This window comes from Martes martes, assembly GCF_963455335.1.
Source record: "Martes martes genome assembly, chromosome: 7".
NCBI classification, from domain to species: domain Eukaryota; kingdom Metazoa; phylum Chordata; class Mammalia; order Carnivora; family Mustelidae; genus Martes; species Martes martes.
Window position 1 is genome coordinate 35,090,625 of NC_137894.1, and position 25,070 is coordinate 35,115,694.

General features: G+C 44.2%; 1 protein-coding gene across 2 annotated transcripts in view; it reads left to right on the top strand.

Annotated features, from left to right (window-relative positions):
- Nucleotides 1-25,070, top strand: part of THSD4 (thrombospondin type 1 domain containing 4) — a gene marked incomplete at its 5' end in the record, with an annotated part of 544,049 nt that overhangs the window by 415,056 nt on the left and 103,923 nt on the right. For both annotated transcript variants that reach the window (XM_080808167.1, XM_080808168.1), the window contains one exon: nt 20,931-21,135. In XM_080808167.1, the coding sequence (XP_080664293.1) occupies nt 20,931-21,135 (205 nt within the window). The remainder of the gene's footprint in view (nt 1-20,930; nt 21,136-25,070) is intronic.

The window sequence follows — 25,070 nt, forward strand, 5'->3', positions numbered from 1 at the left end:
TCAGTTAAGCGTCTGCCTTCGGCTCAGGTCATGATCCCAGGAGCCTGGGATCCAATCCCGTATCCCACTTCCTCCTCAGCGGGGAGCCTGCTTCTCCCTTTCCCTCTACCCCTCCCCATCGCTTGTTCTTGCTCTCTCTCTCTCTCAAAGAAAGAAGGAAGGAAGGAAGGAAAGAAGGAAGGAAGGAAGAAAGGAAGGAAGGGAGGGAGGGAGGAAGAATCTGTATAAAAAAAAGTCTCCAGACATTTCCAAATGTCCCCAGGGGAGAGCACTATATGCCTCCCCAGAGAAGGACACCGCTGCATGAGATGACTTGGAACGGGGTCCTTCTAAGAGGCAGGGTCTGTGGGAGCAGCAGATGTTAACGTCACCTGAGAGGTGTTCAACAAGTTGCAATGGCCAGGTCCATGCCAGACCAAGTCAGTTGGAGTCTTGGAGGTAAGGCCAGGAATCAAGAGCTTTTAAGGGCCTCCTAAGTGACTCTAGTATACACTCAGGGTTAAGAGAGAGAGCACTTCATGACTTCCATCAAAGGGGCGAAATGAGCAGTGGCTCTGGGAGTCAGACAGGAAACACCAAGACCGACAAACAACCTAAGTCTGCGATTGCTCCTTCTGGTGCTGTCTTTGGTGGCTGGTAGAGCTCTCAGATATGCTGGGAAGGGCTGGGCAGGCTGGTAACACCCCCGAAGCCGGCTGTGAGAGGAGGAATCCTAAAGGGTGGAGGGGGTCCTGGAGATTTTAAGAAGGAAAAGGAGAGCTGAGGCTTTGAGGCCTATGGGTAGAGTTAAGGAGGGAAATATGGGCCAAGAGGGGAAGCAGCCTTGAGGCTGAGAAGTCAGTCCTTCTTGACCACTTGGCTCCAGTCCTCCAAAGGTAGGGAAATGGTTTCAGCAGGATAACCTTGAGGGTCTCATGATGTGCCCCCTGCCCCCGCAGTTTTCCTCTGTGGTACATAAATCCTCTATCCCTCTAAAGGCGTAAGAAAAGCAGTAGGCTGCTTTAATGTCAGACTTCCGGGTTTCGGGATGCTGTCATCCCACCTAACATCCCAAACTAGAAAGTCTCCCTTCATTTTGCATTCTGATTCCTACCACAACAGGGAGATTAAGGGCATGAGCTTTAGGAGTCAATAGGGTTATATTCAGTTCTCGCTCCATGTCCTACTAGTTGAGAGCTCTTAGAGAAATAACCCGTCTTACCTCTCTGGGCCTCAGTGTCCCCATCTATAAAATGGGGATAATAATCATGCCCACCTCATAGGGGTACTCATTGAGTGCAGTGTTCACAAAATATTAGCCACTGTCATTATTTATTCTGTGAGCATCTAGTGGGTCAAGAAGTCCTGTTTCCTGTTCCTTGGAAGTGTCTTTTGACAATGTGGCACCCTCCTTCCCATCTCTTTAGGTATTGAGTTCTGTGCCACTGGTCACCCCTTCTGGCAGGTCTGCCTTCCTCTGCCACCCAGCTAACGTCTCTCAGGAGTCACTAGGCTCATGTGACTCCTGATTAAAATTTCCAGGGGGTCTTTACAACCAACAGGGTGAATTCCAAAAGCCATATGGCCAGAGCCTACTTCATTGGCCACCCTGTGGTTTCCCAGTGTTTCAGAATTGTTAGTTTTGGTTCCCACGACCAAAGAGTGTTGACTGGCTTCCCTTGCTTGTGTTTTAAATGTCTGCGTGTTTTCAAGTCACTCTAAGTATTAGTTGAATGAACTCCTCTGTCCACAGTTTATATATCTTGGACTGAAGTATTGCACATTTTTTTCCTGTTATGTTTTAAATATAAAGTTTTGTTTTCCCAGCAAGTACTGTAAGTGATTTGGAAACATTGCCTGGTCCCGATTAATTTCTTTTTTGCATCTCATGTAGGGTCTTGTTTATTTATATTAATACGAAGACTATACAAACAGCTTACATGTGAATTTTTCTCCTGAGGACACAGAGGCTGATGATAAAGGCTAGTTCACAAGTGAGAGGAGGTTGAAATCAGGGTTCTTTCAGCTCTTATCCGAGCCTAGTGCTGTACCAAGTCTCCCCATTACTGTGACACCCACTTCATGCCAGGTCTCCCCAATTCAGCAACTTACCTGACAGCCTGTCCTTTTCTTTGGGGGTCAAGATGGGACAGGAAAGGAAAGAGGACTTTGGGAAGAAAAGCAACCAAAAGACCAAAATCAAACTTTTCAGAAGCCCTGGGCATTTGTGGACTCTCAACAGGAAATTGCTTCCAGGAATATTCTGTTGCATTGCCCCCAACTTTGGACTCTTCAGATTCTTGTTCTAAGTCAGGTATACAGATGACCAGCTCCTCCTGTGACAGTGATTCCACTGAGGGCAAAGACAGGTGGAGCTGGAGAAACACGGTGACTTAAAATCAAGAACAGTATTTCTCAGGGGGATGGGGTAGCTGAGCGATGGGCATTAAGGTGGGAGGGCACGTGATGTAATGAGCACTGCATGGTCTATGCAACAGATGAATCATGGAACTCCATTCCTGAAACTAATTATATACTATATGTTAATTAATTGAAGTTAAATAAACTAAGATATATTAAAAAAAGAACAGTATTTCTCTTGAAGGGACAAATTTTGGCTCCTTGAACATACAGCTTACTTGGGTACTGGTATAGATTTTTAATAGCTGTCTTCCTATTAGTTCAGTTTCCTGCTAGACTATAATTGTCCATAATTGTGAATTTATTTGTCTGTTTTCCTCCATAGACTGGGAGGCAAATGATGAGAGAGGAAAGTCAGCACAGCATCATGGACAAGGCCATGGGACTTAGCAACAGATAAGCCTGATTTTAGTCCAGCCTCTGTGCTCACCAGCTCCCTGGCTGGGGGAGAGTTGTCTGATTGCATTGTCAGTCAGAATTTAGTTTTATCATTGATCAAAGGAAAGGATAATAACAGCCACCTTACTGGGTTGTTCTGAGGACTAAGTGGAATCACATAAGTAGAGCACCTAGCAGAGGGCTTTCCCTACCCAACCCAGCTCAGCCAGCAGGGACAGGGATAGCTTCTAGAAGTTCCCCGAGAACATGGAATCTTCTTGTAGACATCACCAGCTTCTAGATCAGTATCTAGAAATGAAAGTATCTGAAATGCATCAGTGAACGTCATGCCCACGTGTTCAGGTCTTGGCCATCTTCAGTATAAGTGTCTAGGTAAGTAGGAACACATCTGCAGCCCATTGATGCATTGGGAACTTTGGCCACAACCGGATAAGGGACAGTCTTAAATTCCTATGTGATCCGAGAGAAGGATAATTCACATGGGAAATGTGAGCAAAGAAGAACAGTGACTTGGGGACTGAGGGGACGGGAAGAACAAATTGAAGAAAGATTGGTCAGAACTGAGTGGAAAACACTAGCCTCAGAGGTGAAGGGCAGAGTTTCTTGAAGGATCTGATGCTCCTGTATGGCCACAGCAGCCGCAAGTTTGAGGGGAAGACCACTCTGGGTAAACTGTACAAACACCGGCATGGAGGCCACTCTTTTGGGCACCCAGTTTTATTATAGTTGCCTCACGCCATAGTTCATGTTCCTCCGTCTTGATGAGTGGTGATTTAAGAGCCTTCACACACCACCACAGATGAGAACGCCATTCTAATGGCTGTCAGCTGGCCTGTGGTTTGCTCGCCATTGTTTGCACACAAAAGCCTGATCCCATTAAGATGGTCAGAGATTTCCTGCCATCGCATGGCCTCGTGCTCACAAACATTTGATGCTATTTAAAGCCTCTTCTTTGCAAATATGCTTTGGTCACATTTGTGCAGTGCCCATTAATTAAGGCCAGATTTGAAGCTCTCCCAGCTGTCACTTCTATTAACCGAGGGCAGAGAATGTAGGACTTTTATTTTTCCAGGAGATAATTTGGACGTGAGAGAAAAGCCAAGAGATCCTCGAATCCCTGCAGCGCTTACCTTGACTTCCAGGCTTCTAATGAAAAAGCCTTTAGACAAAAAGGGACACAAAGACCCTTTCACAGAAACCATCAACACTCTCTGCCAAGCGGGAGATTTATAGGGTGGGAACCCACACACGCGCGCACACACACGCGCGCACACACACACACATGCGCTTTGTGTGTGTGTGAGGTGCCCTGGAAAATGAAAAGCTCTCTGGGAAAAGTAATCATGTGAGAAGATGGTCTGATGATAGCAGCTTGGTTTTCTGAGAACGCAAAAATGGACCAATTTACAACCGTGACTTTGCTAGAAGGCTGAAAGCCTTTCGTATCTGCCTTTTTCTAAAGGAAACCCATCATGGATTGGTTGGAACACATGATCTTGTGGTTACCAAATGTTTGAGAATCAAAAACATGCTCTGTAGAGATCGCCAGTTATCTGAGAAATAAACCCTTGATTCTTTCCCAGCCTTGTGGTTCAGAGCAGGGACGTGGGGATGAAGGGGATATTGAAAATAATCACGATCATAAGGTTGATGGAGTTAATGTTTATTAGGTGCTTTACTACATGGCACTTTAAGTGTATGCGTTTTCATGTATGATCTCATTTAACTCTTGAAAGCTTATCAGGTAGGTTCTACTGTACGCCCATTTTATAGATAAGGCAACTGAGTCTTCACTGGCTTAAGGAATTTGCCTAAGGTCACCCAGCTGGCAAATGGCAGGGTCGGAACTCAGATCTCAGGGAGGTCTGTCTGCCGCGAGGCTTCCGCTCATCACCTTCTGTTTATCCAGGTAGCATGGGAGGCACGTGGGCTTTGCACACAGACCAGGGTTTCGTCTGGGTCTGTCATGTGACCTCCACCAAGTCAGTTAACTTTTCTGAACCTCAGTTCTTCCACTGAAGTAAAATGGGGAACAGGTAATAGCTGCCTCGTGGCTAGTAAAAAGATGAAATGAAACCTGGATAAATAAAACCCAGAGGTGCCCAACAAATGTCAGTTCCTACTCCTCCTCCATTTCATTTCATTCCAGTAATTTCTTTTTCTCATCACTGGACTGAAGCTCCTGGCATCTTCTGCTTCTGAATCTTGACTTTTTCTTGGCTCTTGGTCGTGGAGCCCAGCACTGAGAAATTTTACTTTGCTTAGGCCTTGCTAGCGGTCCGGCACTGTGCCTTCCATTACCCCCCACCCCGACCCCAGCTGGTCCCCCAGGAATCAGGAGCTCCCAGCTCTCTGACTTCCATGACATCACTGAGGGAAAGAGGACCTGTAGGGGGGAAACTTGCAGACTTGTTCCCTCCCTGGTCCAGCTCTCCCTTCTATCCAGGGATTTCTCACCTGTAAGCAGCTTCCTAAGAGATGAGCTCTGGATGACAGCAAGTCTCTCTCTCAAAACTGTTTTACATATTGAGGTTTTGTTCCTTGAGAAATGAGGGCATTCTTCCCTTAGTCTCTTTCCCGAGTTTCCTGGACAATGAGTCAAAAAGAGAAAAGACAATAATTAACAGAAGGTTTTTCAAATATAACCCAGGGACTTTAGCTGGAAAACATCAACACCTAAAGGTCTCCTCAAGAGAGCCATCTTTTGAATTAGGGGTTCAGGTGAGAAGAGGTAACAACACGATGAGTTTACTGATGGCAACAGAATACATAGAAAACTCAGGGAAAATGGTTCTCTTGGAAGAGCAACCACCATTAGGAGGGAGAAGGGAGTCAATGGAGTTACTGCCATTTTCAAGTCTGATTAACTTTTTTTTTAAAGATTTTTATTTATTAGAGAGAGAGAGAGAGCAGGAGCAATGGGGAGGGGCGGAGGGAGAGGGAGAAGCAGACCTCCCGCTGAGCAGGGAACCCCACGCGAGGCTCAATCCCAGGACCCTGGGATCATGACCCGAGCCGAAGGCAGATGCTCAACTGACTGAGCCACCAGGCGCCCCCGCCCCCCAGTTCATTTCTGAATTTTGTTTCAGTTTATGACTCTTGAGGAGTTCTTGATCAAGGCAGACAACGAATTGCGAATTTTAGACAGGTAATCTCTTAGATTACAGTAAAGATGGGAGCAGTTTGTCCTGAGGGCTGCACAAAAGTAAGTTAATACAGTTGCCTCCAGTGTGTTAGGTGGGAACTACAGTTGAGGATGGTGTTTCTCGAACTCTTACTATTTGAAAATATGATAGCAGGATTATGAAAACATTAAAACCTTAAAATAGTTTGAAAATTATGGATCTATCTCATCTAGCAGACACATTTTATAAATTAAATTAGTTCTGTGACCTGTCCAGGGTCTTGGCAGGGAAAAGCAGATCCTAGGCTGGCTCCGGTATGGAACTTGATCCCTACGGCACTTCCTCTGACCTTGGTTAGACCACATGCCTTCTATGATTTTTTCCTACTCCCAAGATTCTGTGGTTCCAGCATGCTGTGTTTAGTGGAAATACTTGCTAAGAAGCCTGAATTGACTCTGATAAGCCTCTTCCTAATCTTATTGGTTGGGCTGTTTTGCTCTTCTTGATATTACAAAAATCTGTTACGAAATGAAATTTCAAAGTTATATTTTCTGCAAAGGATAGATGACCTTTATTTCAAATCCATTTTAGTGATCTTTGTATAAAATAAAGAACTGTGGTCTTCGACAGCAAGGAGAGTGAATGGTCGTGGCTGACAGGCATTGGTACCCATAAGGTCCAAATTTATAAGGAAATCCAAATTTGATTTTCACAGCCAACTAGATCAATGCCCTATGCCACCTTTGCATGTGTTCTCTTCCCTGATGTTTTAGCTTCTTTATGAAAACCCGGCTCAATTTGTGGATGATTTTGAGCCACAGCAGAGGAAGACATCCTCAGGTCTGCTAACGATGTGGTTTTCTGGCCATCCTAAGAAGCAAGTAAATCATTTTGCTAGTTACTATCTCAATAGCTTTGTGTCAACCATATCACCATTACCAACGTACCTGAGGCAAGGATTTTCTGGTGTTCAAGTAGATACTTTCTCTAGCAATCCAATTCACTTCTTATCTCAGGGTTCATGCCTTGGCTAACTCACAGAACCCACAGGAGGCATTAACAACTCAAAATCAATGTTCCGCAGCAATGCCTATTAAACTATAGGTTTGTAGCCTTCCTGTGCTCAAGATTTCCACAAGTTTCTTTATCTTAAAGGGAGCGGACTCTTTCTTTAAATCATTTAAAAACACAAGTTGAAGAAATTGAAATCATACAGTGATTTCTTTGCGGCCCTCAAATATATGTAGGATACAGTCACAAAAAGGGTGACCTTAGATTTCAAAAGGGATTGAAAATCCCCAGGATCACTAGCATGACTCAGATAAACCCCAAGGAAAGGTGGTCTTAGGGGAAACCCTGACCTATCAGCTCACGGTTCCCTTTCTGCTCATCAAAGGAGAACATTCTGGAGGCCTGAGGCTGAGGGAGCCTCCTGGAAAGAGAAGTCATCCAAAGGATTTCATGTCCTAGACCCTTGGGTCTGTCCTGGAGAGGAAGTCTCCATCTAATCATTTTGTGATAACAGGAGAAAGTGGCTGGGAGACTTTTTAGTGTCAGGGCTCTGTGGGGATAGTAGACAAGAGAGGACTCAACGCTTCTGGGAAATGGGAGCTGTCCCATGAACGGTGATCCTTTCCATGAAATGTCAGAGAAGAGCAGGCACTCAGAAGTCGCCTTTCCAGCCGCCACCTGTCAACCCCAGGTTGCGTCCATGTCAGTCTGTGTACACCTGCTTCTGTGGCCCCAGTGTTCACCCCCTTCCAGAGTGGTTCCCACTCCCTCGTCCTGCAGCCTCTGTCCCTCACCTGTCAGCATGGGCTGTTCGCTACCACAGTCCCTGTCTCTTTGCTGTGTCCACCTCACGAGCTCGGCCTGCATCTTATCACCCTGCTTCTGGGTCCTCGAGCTCCATAGACACGGACTCGTATCCCGATGCCTCGCTGTGTGCCCCTGGGGGAGTCACCGAACTTCCCTCTTCCCTTCTCTGTTAAGATGGTAGTAAATATTTTCACCCGAGGAGATCCTCAGCAAACACCGGTTTCTTTCTTTCTCTGGCTCTCTTTGATGCTCACGAGAACTTCTGTAGGCCTCTCTGAGTCATAAGAGGACACCTTTTTCACGGGCCCCCGGGAGTCCGTCCGTGGTCAAAAGAGCATTTTTGACTTTTTGACTTTGGTTCTGGCTTTCTTTTAACTAGGCTTATTCTACTCTGCCGGAGAAATGCTTTTCTTTTTGCTTCCATATTTGCTGCCATCCCACATTCTTCAAAGTATGCACAGGCCGTTCTCTCACTAAATAACATTCCAAGGCGGCTATTGTTTAAGCTAGGAACAAGTACCATTTGTTTGTATTTCTCTGAATGTGCCCTCTGTGTTGTCTTTAACTTGACTTTAAATAAAACATAGTATGTATTGGGAGCCTTCCATGGGTCAGATGCTTTTTGCGAACTTCATCTGCCTTTAGCCTCACCAGACCAACCCAATAAATTAGAATACATCCTTAATAATGCGTGTTTCCAATTAGCATGGACTGTCGCTTTAACAAAGTACCTTTGCTGCGGAAGCATAAGGAGGCTGGATTCTTTTCAAAATTCCTACTTCGCTAGGTTTTCCACACCTGGGCTGGAGCTTTTCCTTGAGCTGCTCCAGCCCCAGGCGCTCCTTTCCACCTGGAATCAGGGACTCAAATACAGGCATAAAGCCTGGGAGGAAATAATCAGCTTGTTTAAGTGACAGCTGACATCAGGAAGCCTTTTGAGTCAGAAGAATGACATGATGACAGCAGCATCTTGGGAAGATAAATTTCACAGCCACATGCAGGAAACATTACCTGAAACCACAGCATTAGCCTTTCTTATGCTGACGCATCTGGGGGCATGATTTAAAAGCCCATCAATAAGATCTGTTTAAAGAAGGGACTGGTGAAAATTGAGAATTTCAAGGCTTCCCCAAAGAAGGTAAAGGAGTGGTATTTATCCAACTGGGTTGCATGTCCTAAATATTTGTGTACACAAGTGCATACTGTTAATGTGATCACTTGGAAGCCATGTGTCATACCTGCCACGGCCCTACCTTTTGCTTTCAAGTTGCAAGAGTCAGGAAGTTCTCTGGAAGCATGAGAATTATTCATCTGGCTGCCACCTGAATTATTGTTATGGAACACATTGAGTTTGACAGATAACCCTGTTCTTAGCCATCCTTCAAAAGAAGCGTGAAGGAGCCTTCATGTTTAAATATGTCAGCCCAGTTTCTTCCTTCTGAGCATGCGTGGAACACACAGTGTCTTCATTTCTTACTGAAATGAATATTAATGTTGGACGTTGGATGCGTCGATGGTCAAAAGAGAGAATTGGAAGAATTTATCCTGATTTGACGTCTTGGTTATTCTAGCACCAAAGAGCAAGCTCTTAGATGGGGTCATCTTATCTCCCATTGAACAGGGTGCTTTTTCTTAGGTCATAAATATTTCCCAGCTTGATAAACCAGCAGTTTCCATGCCTAGGAAGACAAATGAGAAAGACAGTTACTATTTCGGTGAATAATTTTGAACCCAGGAATTTGCTAAGAAAGGAAGGGTAGTGTTATAGATGTTACCTCCCTTGGGTGAATGTGCACTGAATGAACGGAAGGAGACAACACGGGAGAGCAGGAGAATGAAGAGAAGCTCTAGGAGATTGTCAAATCAATCAAATCAATTGTTAGTCCTCATGAGAGAGGAGGCAATAAACTACAGCTAGAGTCCATGAGGAAGGGTCTTGGGGGAAGCCAGAGAACAGCCCTTAGAGATATGAGCAATAAGGAGGAATTATCCCTATGTAGTTCTTGGTCATTCTAGCCCTTGGTATATGTGGCCCTTGGACACAGGCTTTGTTCTTACAAGAAGGCTTTCCACTAAACCAGGAGATTATGCGACCAGCAGAAGATAGAGAACCTGAGCTTTAAAGCCCGGAAGCCTTTCGCTTGAACCCTCTATCACACCTCTGTGTGACCTTACCTTCTCTGAGTTTCGATAAAATAGCGAGAGTCAAGATCATTAAATAGGCTAACGTACAGAAGATGCCTTGTATGGGGTGAGTGCTCCCTCTGTGATAGCTGTCACTTATAGACTTGGTACTTCCTACCTCCTGGATCCCTGCAAACTGCCTGCATCCCTGCTTGCCTCTGGTTTTCACCCCAAATCCTCTAAGACTGTGCTCCACTATGCCCAAGCTGTAAGCTCTGTCCATAGCCTCCCTTGCTCTGTTTCTAAAATGAACATAACCCCTTGACAATTTTTGAGGTTTTTTTCGTAGCTGGTCTCCAACACAAGCCAGGAAAGACTCATAAAAGGAACACATTTTAAAAAGAGAGAGAGAGAGAAAGAGAGAGAGAGGTAATCAATTTATAAGAAAATCTCTGAAAATCTTGCTCGCCATTGTTCCAGAACATGGTGGAAATGTGAATGATCACCACGGTTTGCCTGTTACTGTGGCTTCAAACACCACCTTGGAATTGTAGAAGTGAGATTTCCGTGGACAGAAGAAACAGACCAGGCTCCTCTGCGGTAGAGAAATGTGTGTGCCTTGTGTGAGAAAAAGAATGCTGTATGTCCCAGGGACAGGTCCCTTGAAGTGGGACAGACACACCCTCCAGGAGGAAAGCGTACCATTATTCTCCCAGCCCCTATTCTATGCCAGATCTGAACTAGATGTCTCCATCTGCATGTTCTCATTCAATCCTCACAAAGGATTTGAGAATTATGCCTTACTGGCTTTGTGTAAGACTCAGAAAAATGATGACAGCTGCAGGTGTCAAGGACATCCTGGATGCTCTTAGGCATGTATGTGTCTAGAAGGAAAGTCTTTTGGAGAGAGGTGAACATAGAAGAGAAATTTCAGATGATGGAAATGGAAAGAAGGGGGTTTCAAGAAGTCTAAGCCAGAAATCCTAAAGGCGGGAGAATAGGCCTGATGCCAGTGTAGAACTTCGAGGAAGACCTGGGAGGGCCAGGAACAGAGGGAGGTTTAAATGTCAGCAAGCGAGATTCAGGTGCACGGGCAGTGAACTGCGGTCCTCCCACCCACTTTGAGTTGGCTCTACACCATCTCTTAGCTTCTCCCCTGCTTTGTCCCTTTCTTCTCTCTCCAACCCTGGAAGCAAAATCGGACTCCTCCCATTTAACCATATCTCAGGTTGACCATTATCTCTTGTTGCCTTGGTTTCTGCTGACCCCAAGCAGTTTATCCAAGTATTTTCAAAAAGACCATTTGTTAAAAGGAGTTGCTCTTCTAGTTGGTAGACAAAAGCATTCTCACATGGTTATGGGGACATAATAAGCACAAAGGAAAGAAGAGGGACCATTTGAGGGGAGGAGACAAGAGCACCCTGCATCAGAAGGAGCTGGAGGCCATCGCGGTCCCATTGCAGGGACTCCTATGAAAAGGAGTCCCTAGCATGAAGTCCTCTCTCTGCAGCCCAGGAGACATCACTTCCCCTCCCAGGATTTGGTTCTTCATCTGTGAGGCAAGAAGCAGGAGGCCCAGAGCCTCTCCTGCTGTGCAACACTGGAATTTTCTGGATACTGTGTGAATGTGTGTCTTACCTGCACCCTGACCCCCCACCCTTAAAAATCTCACAGGGAAAAGCTCCCTGAAGGCATTTTTTCCAGTTTGTAACCAAAAGGGTAGTAATGTCACGCTGTCTTTGTTTTGCCTGGATGGGAGAGTTGGCTGTCACGTAGGGGTTGGTGTGCAACCTGAAAAGAGTAAAAAAAACATGGAGTAAACAAAGAGTGACCCCCAAAGCCAAAGAATCCCAGATTGCCCAGGAATCACCTAAGGGTGCTGCTGTAACACAAATTTCAATTTCAGGAAGCCTGGGATGGCGGCCAGGATTTCTAACAAGCTCTCACATGATGCCTGTGCTTGCTGGTCCATGGACTATACCTTGAGTAACAAGGGTCTAGAAAAGATCAAATAATGTTTATTATTCTTGACTTTTTAAAGAAAAGTGAGACAGAGGAGAAAAAAAAATATATGCTTTGGAAGGATTTCCATCCAAAAAGCCAAAACAAAAATGTTTAGGGTGTTAGAGGAAAGTTCCACCCAAAGAGAATTAATATGACCAAATCCAGTGAACGAAGTAATGATCAAGATCCTAGCTCTGAGATGACTCCATCACAAGTCTGCACACCTCCCACCCCACCCCCCACAGCATCTATAAGGCTTCTGCCTGAAATAAGCAACATTTCTAGTCTTCCAGGTTCCCACGCCATGGACCTAGAAGTCTTTCCTTCTTCACCTTCAACGGAGCATCCTTCAATAGAATAGTCCATTGGCTGTGCCCTCTGCGTAACATCGTCTGTGTGCCTTTGCCCTGTGTTCTAATCCCTCTCTCCATCCAGCTCTCCTTCCCTCTGTGCCCATCCAAATGTAGTTGTCTTTGTGCTTCTCAACCTCCAGTCTCTCCATCTCCATTCCACGCCTGTGTCTGCTAAGCATCTCCCGAAAACAGCATTTCAGTATGCTGTTCCCGACTCCACAACCTTGGGACTCAAGCCCCCGAACTTCTCCCTCTTCATCTCCCCAGCCAGCCAGTCTTCTCAGCCATCCCTGGAGATCATGCAGTGGCATCCAAAAGCCCATTAACTCCCAATGTTTAAAGCATTCATGCAGATTTCTAAGCATTGTCATGAACAATCAGATAACAAAAGGCCTGAATAGTTCACTCACATTTTTAAATGCTCCACAAAAACATTTTGAGAAGCGGAAGTCCTATCGTAACAACCATCAATATGCAATTGGCCTGAATTGCTGAGGCCGCCCTTCTGGTGTTTCTCAACAACCATCCTTTAAATGTTCAACCACTGTCTCCTATTCCTAAACTAGTTGCTTAGGTGAGTACCCTTTTACCAAGGCTTCTAGGTGCCATCTTGTGGAGAGAGATGCAAACAGGCACATTCGGAGAGACACTGTGTCAAGGAAATGACAAGGATGCAAACAAGAGTCTCCCTCATTGCCTTCTGGTGGGTGCTGGATTCACCCACAGTCCTCTGAGAGCCTTCTGGTTGGACCCACACCTGTAGACTCAGGCTGCCTCAGCCCAGACGGCCATAGAAATGAGACTAGGGTGCAAACAGCCTCCTTCCTAGGACACAGTCATCAACCCAACTCACCGTTGCCTTTTTGCCAATATTTGCTTCCAGAACTTCACCTTACAGAATGCAGACAGTGTCTCTCTGCTCCTTTCTTCAGGAAACTTCCTAGTCCTGACCCCTTGGCTACCCCAAGCCACAGTATCTGACAGACCTGCCCCACATGGTATGGGCCCCTCCTGAGGCCCTATATAGTTTCCATACAATCTGACCAAGTATTTCACTTTTTTCTAAATGTATATACAGTGTATTTTTTAAAGTTTGACTCTTTTGAATCACTTTTCATTTTTTTCCACTTTTTAAAATTTAAATTCAACTAATTAACATATAATGTATTATTGGTTTCAGAGGTAGAGTTCAGTGATTCATCAGTCTATGTAACACCCACTGCTCATTACATCATGTGCCCTCGTTAATGCCCATCACCCAGTTACCCCATCTCCTCCCCTCCAGCAACCCTCAGTTTGTTTCCTATGATTAAGAGTCTCTTATGGTTTGTCTCCCTTTCTGGTTTCATCTTGTTTCATTTTTTTCTCCTCTCTTCCCCTATGATCCTCTGTTTTGTTTCTTAAATTCCACATATCAGTGAGATCATATGGTAATTGATCATATGGTAACTGATTGACTTATTTCACTTAGCAGAATACCCTCTAGTTCCCTCCACATCATTGCAGATGGCAAGATTTCATTTTTCTGTTGGCTGAGTAACATTCTGTTGTATATATGAACCACATCTTTTTTATCCATTTATCTGTCAGTGAACATCTGGGTTCTTTCCATAGTTTGGCTATTGTAGACATTGCTGCTATAAACATCGGGGTGCACGTACCCCTTCGGATCACTACATTTGTATCGTTAGGGTAAATACCCAGTAGAGCAATTGCTGGGTTGTAGGGCAGCTCTACTTTTAACTTTTTGAGGAACCTCCATACTGTTTTCCAGAGTAGCTGCACCAGCTTGCATTCCCACCAACAGTGTAGGAGTTCCCCTTTCTCCACATCCTCGCCAATATCTGTTGTTTCCTGACTTGTTAATTTTAGCCATTCTGACTGGTGTGAGGTGGTATCTCACTGTGGTTTTGATTTGTATTTCCCTGATGCCGAGTGATGTTGAACATTTTTTAATGTGTTTGTTCTGACCGAGTATTTTAAACAGAATTCTTTTTAAACAGAGAATTCGCGGTACAGCCTTACATTTTAAAGAGTAAGGCGGAGGGGTGCCTAGGTGGCTCAACTGGTTAAGTGTCTGCCTTCGGCTCAGGTCATGATCCCAGTGTTCTGGTATTGAGTCCCACGTTGGGCTCCTTGCTCAGCCAGGGGAGCCTACTTGTCCCTCTGCCTGCCACTCCCCCTGCTTGTGCTCTTGTGCTCTCTCTTTCTCTGACAAAGTAAATAAAATCATAACAAAAAAGTAAAAGGGAAGTCTAGAGGTTTCTACTATTTGATGCAAAAATATATATACCTTATTTTTATAATAAAAGCAGTTGTCATTGTCATTATTCATTCATGGCCCCCTCCCCCCATTTTAAGCCACCTGGAGGAAGACCATGAAAGTGAAGCATTGGCACTTTCTAGTTTGGAGCACCCCTACTCTCCACAGAAAGACAACCCTCATGGCAACGAGGGTGGTAACTCTCTTACAGCATGTGAAGTTTTTCCCTCTTGGGGCTTCTTTCATCAGATTAGTAAACATCACTGCAGCTGATTCTCACCCAACTTTATCTGACGAGAGGGCCAACATTTTCTTCCACTGAAGTCACTGGGTAAAGGTGCTATTCTCTAATGAAACAGGATAAGGTACTGAAAAGCGACAACCATAAGCCTGATTAAAACCAGGTCACTAGTTTCACAATTGCCTTCATTAGGGAAGCCAAAATACCTTTCATCCCGTGGACCGTTTCTTCTCTTCAAATGAATGACAGTGTCAGTTTGTTTCCCATGGGTTCCTGTTTCTAATTTAATTTTGTCGACGTACGGCAAATTCCTCTGAATTTAGACATGGCAGGGTTCCTCACATCGGGGCTGTACCTCTCTTATTCAGAAACAGTTCAGCACCAGAAGACACCTTAGAGATGACCAGTTGAGGGAGAAAATTAGTCCTGTAACTTTGATCTCTTGATGCCTCAACCAGCTACTCTTTCATTCAACACTTATTTAGTACCTACTGCATACTAGGCACCGTGCTCTTTCCAATACATAATCCTACTCACACTAAAATTAAGCCAGATGGCAAGCTTGAAGAGCCCTAGGATACTGGTTAGTTTGATCGCAGTGTGGAAGTGTTTTTTAAAAACTGGATAATAAATATTCTTTGTTCGTTAGATTCTGACATGGACAGAGTGCTGTTTGGTGCTTCTGTGGAACTTCCATTGTTCTGATGCTTTCTGGGGGATCTATCATGCTCTTCTCTGGTGTCCCATGAGCTATGGATTATGCTAGAGTGGTGATTCTCAATCAGTTGAGGTGACTCTTTTACTACAGGAACATGTGGCAATGTCTAGATACATTTTCATTTGTCCCACTGAGGGGAGAAATGCCACTGGCATCCAGAAGCCAGGGGTGCCACCAACCATCCTACAATGCAGAAGACAGCCCCCATACCCAGGAACTCTCTGGCCCAAAATGTCCCTAGAGCGATGGTTGAGAAACCATGGTCATGAGGGAGAAGGTAGGAAGGTGAGAGGTTGAACTTCCCTATCTCATTTTGTATGTTGGAGTCCTGCGTTTCTGCATGAGGTTTTGTTTGAGAAGTATGATTCTTCTGCTTAAAACAACAACAACAGCTGAAGACTACTGAGGTAGAAGATGGCAACTCTTTGCCTTCTGTTTTAGGGTTGAGACAGATTGGGAGAAGTCAAGTGGGTGGCATATAGGAAATAGGTGAGGGCAAGCAGAAGTAAATCTGGAAGCTTCAGCCTGAACCTCAGTCTTGGCCACACAGAGCTTTGCACATCTCCCTCCTGCCTCGATATACTGTACTGAATCATGGGATCATGTCCACCTTCCGATTTAGTCCAGAGGTTGGCACTTTTTCTATAAAGCGCCAGATCATAAATATCTTGGGCGCTGGGGGCCGTACTATCTCTGTTGCAGCCATCCAACCCTGCTGCTACAACACAAAAGCAGCCCTAGACAATAAATAAACAACTGGGCAGGTTTGTGTTCTAATAAAGCTTTATTTACAAAAACAGGCTGTGTGGGCCAGATTTGGCCCGTGGTCTGTCATTTGCCAACCACTGATTCAGACCATAAGTAGGAATCATGTTTGTTTTACCCTCATGTCTCCTTGTCTACAACTTATTGTCACATAGCAGGGGTTGCCTCAGGAAATACTTCCTGAATGATACTGAAGGTCAGTCAGGCAGGCATGAGTGCTGGCAGATTTTAATGAGAATGACAAGGGGAGAAAGACCCATTCAGCATTTTCCAGAGAATTTCTATATATTGTTTAACTGTTTTTCTGTGTTGGACACTTAGAATGTTTCTGATTTTTTTAATTGATAATAACAACTGTCATGAGCTGCTTCCTCCAGAAATCATTGGCCTACTTTCTTACCACTCCCTTAGCATAAATTCGTAGAAGAATTGGAGTCAAACAGTATATATTACCAAATGGCTTTCCAGGAAGGTAGTATTGAGGTACATTCCTAATAGTAATAAGAGAGAGATATTTATCCTTATGCAAAGGACTTCTTTCAATAGAATGTCATGAATAAAAGTTCTGGCATCTGTATGTATTCCCACAAATTAGCTTACTACAAATAAAAGTAAATTGGTGTTAGCTACTCGTCATTTTAATAATAACATTCCCCCACCCTGTTGTGACAGTGCGATTATTAAGACACATCTTGTTACCTGTCTGTGTCATCTAGCCAACCAGTTGGGGTTGCCATATCTGGTGTGTTTACTCAGCACACACAGAAACATCTGCTTCCCATCAGGGAATCAGAAGCCGTACTATCTGCAGGCCTGGCACCGGCCTACCCTGCCAGGATGTACAGAGGCCTCCTCCCAGTGAAATCCACCACCAGACACGTCATGCAGATGGCTCATTTCCCTCAGGAAATTTCATTTAGGTTAATTTGGCACACAATTGGGGGTAATTCTTGAGCAATTTCTCTTGTGATGGCTTGCAACGTGTAAAATTTTCCTACAACATGTTGTAGAAATCTCTGGAAGAATACTAAGGATATCTGATGGTTGTCCAGTTGCCTTTGTAACAGCAGGAAATATCTCTTTGGAACCACAGTACATGGTAAAAAAAAATAAATAAAAATGAAATAAAGGTAGATCAAGGAGCAGATGTTCATCCTGTCCCTTTTCACTTGGCGCTGTTGGAACAGTGAAGGTGAAGGGGCCATGCAACGTCCCTTACCTTTATGGGGAAGGGTGACTTTTTTTTCTTAGCTCTTTGGATTTTTCTGACTTTCTCCAAATGAAGAAGAGAATGTCTGCAACTGAGAGGTACTGGGGAGTGTTCTAGAAATAGGAGCGGGTCTGTGGTTATGTGATGATAGAATTTACTTGAAAATGGATAGGTTGCTGATGGAATCCAGTATAGGAAGACAATAAAACACAAAACCCCATGTTTTCTGAGAAATCACCCTATTCTGGCATTTTGCTAGGTGCCTTTTATCTTTACGTCGTTAGATCCCCCAGCATTGCTGTGAGACAGACATATACTATCCCCAGCAACAAAACACCGATGGCTCAGGATGGCTCATTAACACATCCAAAGATTAGCACTGCGAAGTGGCCGAGCCAGCACAAAACCTGGGTCCAGCAGACTCGAGTGCCCACTTGAAGTCCCTATGGATGGCACTTGGGTGGCGCCTCTGAGTTTGGAGACACAGACCAGCATTTTAAAGTGATCCCCATCAGAGACCAACTGACCAGGTTCCTAAGGTGCAAGCCAGAATTCTGGCCCGATTCGTTTCTGGGCGTTGTCCCCAAAGGTCTGGATGGTGGTGGAGATGTCTTCCACACTGACACCAGAAGGAAGCCACCATCCAGCCCCAAGGAAACAGGATGTCACCTTTGGTTCTTGGCCACACTTGTGAGGCTGCAGCCTTCACAGAAGCCAACCTCCAGGCCATTTGGACGTCAGTCAGGAAAAACTGCTACAGCCTTCCCTCCCCAAGTCTTGATTCCTCCAGAGAGGCCGTGCTACGCAGGAAGCCTGGCGTGTGGGGTAGCATCCGTGGAACTGTGCAGAGCATTTTACTATAATATCTGTTTCACAAGATTAAATGGCGTTTAGCCTAGCTGTGGTTGTCTGAAGCCAACCTTATGTTCATCCCATTCTAACTGGGCTGGGGGCTGAGGATTCGTGGGATGTCCGTCCTCGTCTTCGACGGCTCTCATTTATCCTTGAAATATCCCCGACACTCTCTTTAGATGAGAGAGACTCACTAGCTTACCTGTTCTCCCCACTCTGGGACCCCCTCCACAGCAGCCAAAGCTATCACCCAGAAAACAAATCCAAGCATGGCCCTCACTTTTTTGAGACATCCAGTGGTTATTGCTGATGCCATCAGATAAAATTCTCATTCTTCGTCGTGGAAACCAAGATCCTTAAACACTTCGGCTGGATTCTCCAGCCTGATTTCATCCCTCCCAGCAACCCTACACTGGAGCCATGTCATTCCGGGAACATGCTTTCCTACTTCCTGTGTGTTCATTCCTACCTCACGCCTTGTGCACAGTGTTCCCTTTACTGGAGTGCCCCTCGAGGATGAGCTCGGTCCGGGACAAACTGAGTCCACGGGTAGCAGGAATGCAAAGGGAGGAGGGTGAGGCTTTGCTAGACAGGACAGGGACTGTGTGCCGACCCACTTTTCTCTCCATCTGCCCCATCAGGGACAATCAGAGGCATGTCCTTAATTTGGTGAGACCTGTGGTGTTTTGTTTATTTCTTGCTTTCTTTCAAAGCCAAGGAGAACCCAAGGGGTTAGGAATGGAAATCATGCATGGAAAACATTTTCCTTATTTTTCTACTAAAATGTGCATGGAGCAGGGGCAAGAAATAGTTGAGGGAGGAGAAATACATAGCAAACATGGCATTTTGAAAGGTTAATTGGATGTGGGTGAACGTACTGAGATGATGTTCTGTTATTGTCAGAAATAATGTTTTACAGAGAAGCTATTTGTGAAGAGACCAGTTATTACTGAGGAACTAAAGTGCCCTCAGGAATATGGAAGTAATAATGTAGAGGTATAGTGCCTACAGAAAGATGTCAGTCAAGTGTGAGGTTGGAGGGGAAAGCCTGAACCCCCTCTGATTTGACTCTGCATATAGGATTTGACCTGTAGGGCCCACAGGAACAGACCCAAGGATATTTCACAAAACCAAAACTGGATTTTGAATGGTTTGTTGACCACTTTGCCCCCTGAGATGTGGTCTGATGATTGCTCTTAGAATTCGAGAACCAACACAAGCCTGTGATTCAGCAAACATGTGTCTCAAGTTTTAGAATCCCATTCTGACTTCAAGTGTCATTCCTGATCCCCAGAACCCAGTGAACTGATCCTGTCATCTCAGTACTTCATTGTCCAAGCTGTCGTCTGCTCCCTTCCATCTGCCCACAGAAACGTGACGGAATTCTTTGCTCAGACCACATGTCCAAATTTTAGGTTCAGAAAGCATGATTGTGAGCCCTATAGAATCAGCTCCAGAAGTGGGAAAGGATGGCATAAAGATAATGATCTTGCACTTTGTTCCAAGGTTTAATTTTTTTTTCATGCAAAAAAATTTGTCCCAACAGAAAACATGAACAGGGAGGGGAATGGTAAAGCTAAAAGAATCTTTTTTTGGAGGAAGTTCAGGAAGGTCAGTGGAGCTCCTTTAAATACCAATAGGCCTGTCTGAACAAGGATCACCCCTTTATTTATTTATATGTGGATCATCTGGCCATTGCCTCCCTTCCCCCTCTACCCCTGGGAAAAATGCATTGGGGGTACCAAGCAAAATACTGCTGCTCCTGCCTCTTCAGAGCTCCAGTGACCAGTGGAGACCCAGATCTCAACAAATTTGTTTTAATTTCCTAAGACACTGGGCCTGTGACTACCACTTCTGAGGGTCCTTTGCTAAGCATTTATACAGTCTGTCATTTAGAACAGAGGACTTGGGGTGCTCGCTTCGGCAGCACATATACTAAAATTGGAACAGAGGACTTGGGGACAAACCCCAATTGTAGATGCAGTACTTATCATGGTCCCAAAGAACTTTATAAAAAATCCCAGATGGGGGACACCTGGGTGACTCAGTCAGTTAAGCATCTGCCTTTGGCTCAGATCATCATCCCAGGGTCCCAGGAATGAGCTCTGAGTCGGGTTCCCCGCTCCGTGGGGAGTCTGCTTCTCCCTCTGCCACTCCCCCCACTCATGCTCTCTCTCAAATACATAAATAAAATCTTAAAAAAAAAAAAAAAATCCCGGATGGTCTCTTCTCTGAATCCAACAGGGGGATGGATTTTCAGGACAAATTCACTGGCCAACCAGTGTAAACAAGTGACCAACCGGTCCCCACGCTGTCCCTATTCCTTCTCTCTCCATTATTTTTCTCCTTATCATTTGCCACCCCCAAGAATGCTGCTTGATTTATGTGTCATGTTTTACTGTCTATGGCCTCCCCCCTGCTCCCAGAGTGTACGTTTCCCACATACCTTGAGAAGAAGTTCCTTGCCCAGAGTGGGTGCTTTGTGACTCTCTGTCAAGTGAGGGAAGAATGCACTTGGACACCGCAGGAGCTGAATGGAGGGCAGGAGGGAAGTCAGTTCCAGACCCACCAATAGATCTTCCATTCCCCCCTCTCTCCATCTCCCCCCATGCTCCTGTGATGTGCTCCAAGAGTCTTTTGTTTTCCACCTCTCTGCAGAGCATTGGCTGTGACGACTACCTGGGCTCGGACAAGGTGGTGGACAAATGCGGAGTGTGCGGCGGCGACAACACAGGCTGTCAGGTTGTGTCGGGCGTGTTCAAGCACGCCCTTACCAGCCTGGGCTACCACCGCGTGGTCGAGATCCCCCAAGGAGCCACCAAAATCAACATCACCGAGATGCATAAGAGCAACAACTATTTGGGTAAGCTTGGTCTTTTTCCAGAGGAAACAGTCTGTCACTCTCAGGTGATTCAGTCCTTCTCAGGAGCATGACACGGCAGTGTCCAGATGTCCTTGGACTTGGAGAAGGTGCCACTGGAGAAAGCTAAAGCACCGTTTGGCCTCCTCCTTAACATGAGAAACGTGGGTGAAGGAAATTTTTGAAGTCCTTGCAAATAAATATTTAATATCTACACATTTAAGCCAGCCTTTGTTCCTTCCAAGAAAAACATGGTTATGTACTAGATACTGGGCTAAATGGTTTCTCTGAGATGGGGGAGGCTCTTTGAGGAGCTGAGGTACAGGCCAGTCTTCGTTCTGCTGGAGTTCCAACAGGGCCAGTCAGTGATCCTGTCTGGAGCTTCATTCCCTACGGGTCTGAAGTAAAAGCCATGTTTCTGCTTCATCTTCGCCGGGGCAATGGTATATGTGTTGTGTATGTGTGTATCTTCTGAACAGCTGCAGTCATTTTGGGTAATATCATCGACATCGAGAGGCCATTTTTACCCATCTTCCCACGAAGGGTTAGATCTTTGTTGATCCTTCCTTCTGGGTTGCTGACTGATTGCATTTTATGCAAAGCAAATCAGGTCATAAGAATTGATTTTGACCATTTTCTAATTCAGATGAGCATGCACCGATGAGTTAACAAACTAGTATAAGGAAAGCAATTTCTTCAAGTCATTTACTGAACAGCCATATTCATTTTCATTCTTTAATGATTTTTAAAAATTTTTAAAATTTTTATTAACATATAATGTATTATTAGCCCCAGGGGTACAGGTCTGTGAATCGCCAGGTTTACACACTTCACAGCACTCACCATAACACATACCCTCTCCAATGTCCATAACCCAACCAACCTCTCCCTCCCCCCTCCCCCCAGCAACCCTCAGTTTGTTTTGTGAGATTAAGAGTCTCTTATGGTTTGTCTCCCTCCCGATCCCATCTTGTTCATCTTGTTTCATTTTTTCCTACCCTCCAAACCCCCCACATTGCCTCTCAAATTCTTCATACCAGGGAGATCATATGATAATTGTCTTTCTCTGATTGACTTATTTCGCTCGGCATAATACCCTCTAATTCCATCCACGTCGTTGCAAATGGCAAGATTTCATTTCTTTTGATGGCTGCATAGTATTCCATCATATATATATATCTCACTCACATCTTCTTTATCCATTCATCTGTTGATGGACATCTAGGTTCTTTCCATAGGTTGGTTGTGGACATTGCTGCTGTAAACATTTGGGTCCATGTGCCCCTTCAGATCACTACATTTGTATCTTTAGGGTAAATACCCAGTAGTGCGATTGCTGGGTCATAGGGTAGCTCTATTTTCAACTTTTTGAGGAACCTCCATGCTGTTTTCCAGAGTGGTTGCACCAGCTTGCATTCCCACCAACAGTGTAGGAGGGTTCCCCTTTCTCCGCATCCTCGCCAGCATCTGTCATTTCCTGACATGTTAATTTTAGCCATTCTGACTGGCATGAAGTGGTATCTCACTGTGGTTTTGATTTGTATTTCCCTGATGCCGAGTGATGTGGAGCACTTTTTCATGTGTCTGTTGGCCATCTGGATGTCTTCTTTGCAGAAATGTCTGTTCATGTCCTCTGCTCATTTCTTGATTGGATTATTTATTCTTTGGGTGTTGAATTTGATAAGTTCTTTATAGATTTTGGATACTAGCCCTTTATCTGATATGTCGTTTGCAAATATCTTCTCCCATTCTGTCAGTTGTCTTTTGGTTTTGTTGATTGTATCCTTTGCTGTGCAAATCTTTTGATCTTGATGAAGTCCCAATAGTTCATTTTTGCCCTTGCTTCCCTTGTCTTTGGCTATGTTTCTAGGAAGAAGTTGCTGTGGCTGAAGTCAAAGAGGTTGCTGTCTGTGATCCCCTCAGTGATTTTGATGGATTCCTTCTCACATTGAGGTCTTTCATCCATTTTGAGTCTATTTTTGTGCGTGGTGTAAGGAAATGGTCCACTTTCATTCTTCTGCATGTGGCTGTCCAATTTTCCCAACACCATTTGTTGAAGAGACTGTCTTTTTTCCATTGGACATTCTTTCCTGCTTTGTCGAAGATTAGTTGACCATAGAGTTGAGGGTCTGTTTCTGGGCTCTCTATTCTGTTCCATTGATCTATGTGATTGTTTTTGTGCCAGTACCATACTGTCTTGATAATGACAGCTTTGTAATAGAACTTGAAGTCTGGAATTGTGATGCCACCAACTTTGCTTTCTTTTCCAACATTCCTCTGGCTCTTGGGGGTCTTTTCTGGTTCCATATAAATTTTAGGATTATTTTTTCCATTTCTTTGGAAAAAATGGATGGGATTTTGATAGGGATTGCATGAAACGTGTAGATAGCTTTAGGTAGCATAGATATTTTCACAATATTTGTTCTTCCAATCCATGAGCATGGAACATTTTTCCATTTCTTTGTGTCTTCCTCAACTTCTTTCATGAGTACTTTATAGTTTTCTGAGTACAGATTCTTTGCCTCTTTGGTTAGGTTTATTCCTAGGTATTTTATGGTTTTGGGTGCAATTGTAAATGGGATGGATTCCTTAATTTCTCTTTCTTCTGTCTTGTTTTTGGTGTATGGAAATGCAACTGATTTCTGTGCATTGATTTTATATTCTGACACTTTACTGAATTCATGTACAAGTTTTAGCAGATCTGGAGTGGAGTCTTTTGGGTTTTCCACAGAAAGTATCATATCATCTTCAAAGAGTGATAGTTTGACTTCTTTGCCAATTTGGATGCCTTTAATTTCTTTTTGTTGTCTGATTGCTGAGGCTAGGACTTCTAGTACTATGTTGAACAGCAGTGGTGATAATGGACATCCCTGCTGTGTTCCTGACCTTAGCAGAAAAGCTCTCAGTTTTTCTTCATTGAGAATGATAGTTGCTGTGGGTTTTTCATAGATGGCTTTGATGATATTGAGGTATGTACCCTCTATCCCTACACTTTGAAGAGTTTTGATCAGCAAAGGATGCTGTACTTTGTCAAATGCTTTTTAGCATCTATTGAGAGTATCATGTGGTTCTTGTTCTTTCTTGTATTAATGTATTGTATCACATTGATTGATTTGTGGATGTTGCAGCCCTGGAATAAATTCCACTTGGTCATGGTGAATAATCCTTTTAATGTACTGTTGGATCCTATTGACTAGTATTTTGGTGAGAATTTTCGCATCTGTGTTCATCTAGGATATTGGTCTGTAATTCTCCTTTTTGATGGGGTCTTTGTCTGGTTTTGGGATTAAGGTAATGTTGGCCTCATAACATGAGTTTGGAAGTCTTCCTTCCATTTCTATTTTTTTGGAACAGTTTCAGGAGAATAGGAATTAATTCTTCTTTAAATGCTTAGTAGAATTCCCCTGGGAAGCCATCTGGCCCTAGGCTCTTTTGTTTGTTGGGAGATTTTTGATGACTGCTTCTATCTCCTTAATGGTTATGGGTCTGTTCAGGTTTTCTATTTCATCCTGGTTCAGTTGTGGTAGTTTATATGTCTCTAGGAATGCATCCATATCTTCCAAATTGTCAATTTGCTGGCGTATAGTTGCTCATAACATGTTCTTATAATTGTTTGTATTTCTTTGGTATTGGTTGTGATCTCTCCTCTTTCATTCATGATTTAATTAATTTGGGTCCTTTCTCTTTTCTTTTTGATGAGTCTGGCCAGGGGTTTATCAATCTTATTAATTCTTTCAAAGAACCAGCTCCTAGTTTCATCGATTTGTTCTATTGTTTTTTTGGTTTCTATTTCAATGATTTCTGCTCTGATCTTTATTATTTCTCTTCTCCTGCTGGGTTTAGACTTTCTTTGCTGTTCTTTCTCCAGCTCCTTTAGGTGTAGGGTTAGGTTGTGCATTTGAGACCTTTCTTGTTTCTTGAGAAAGGCTTGTACCACT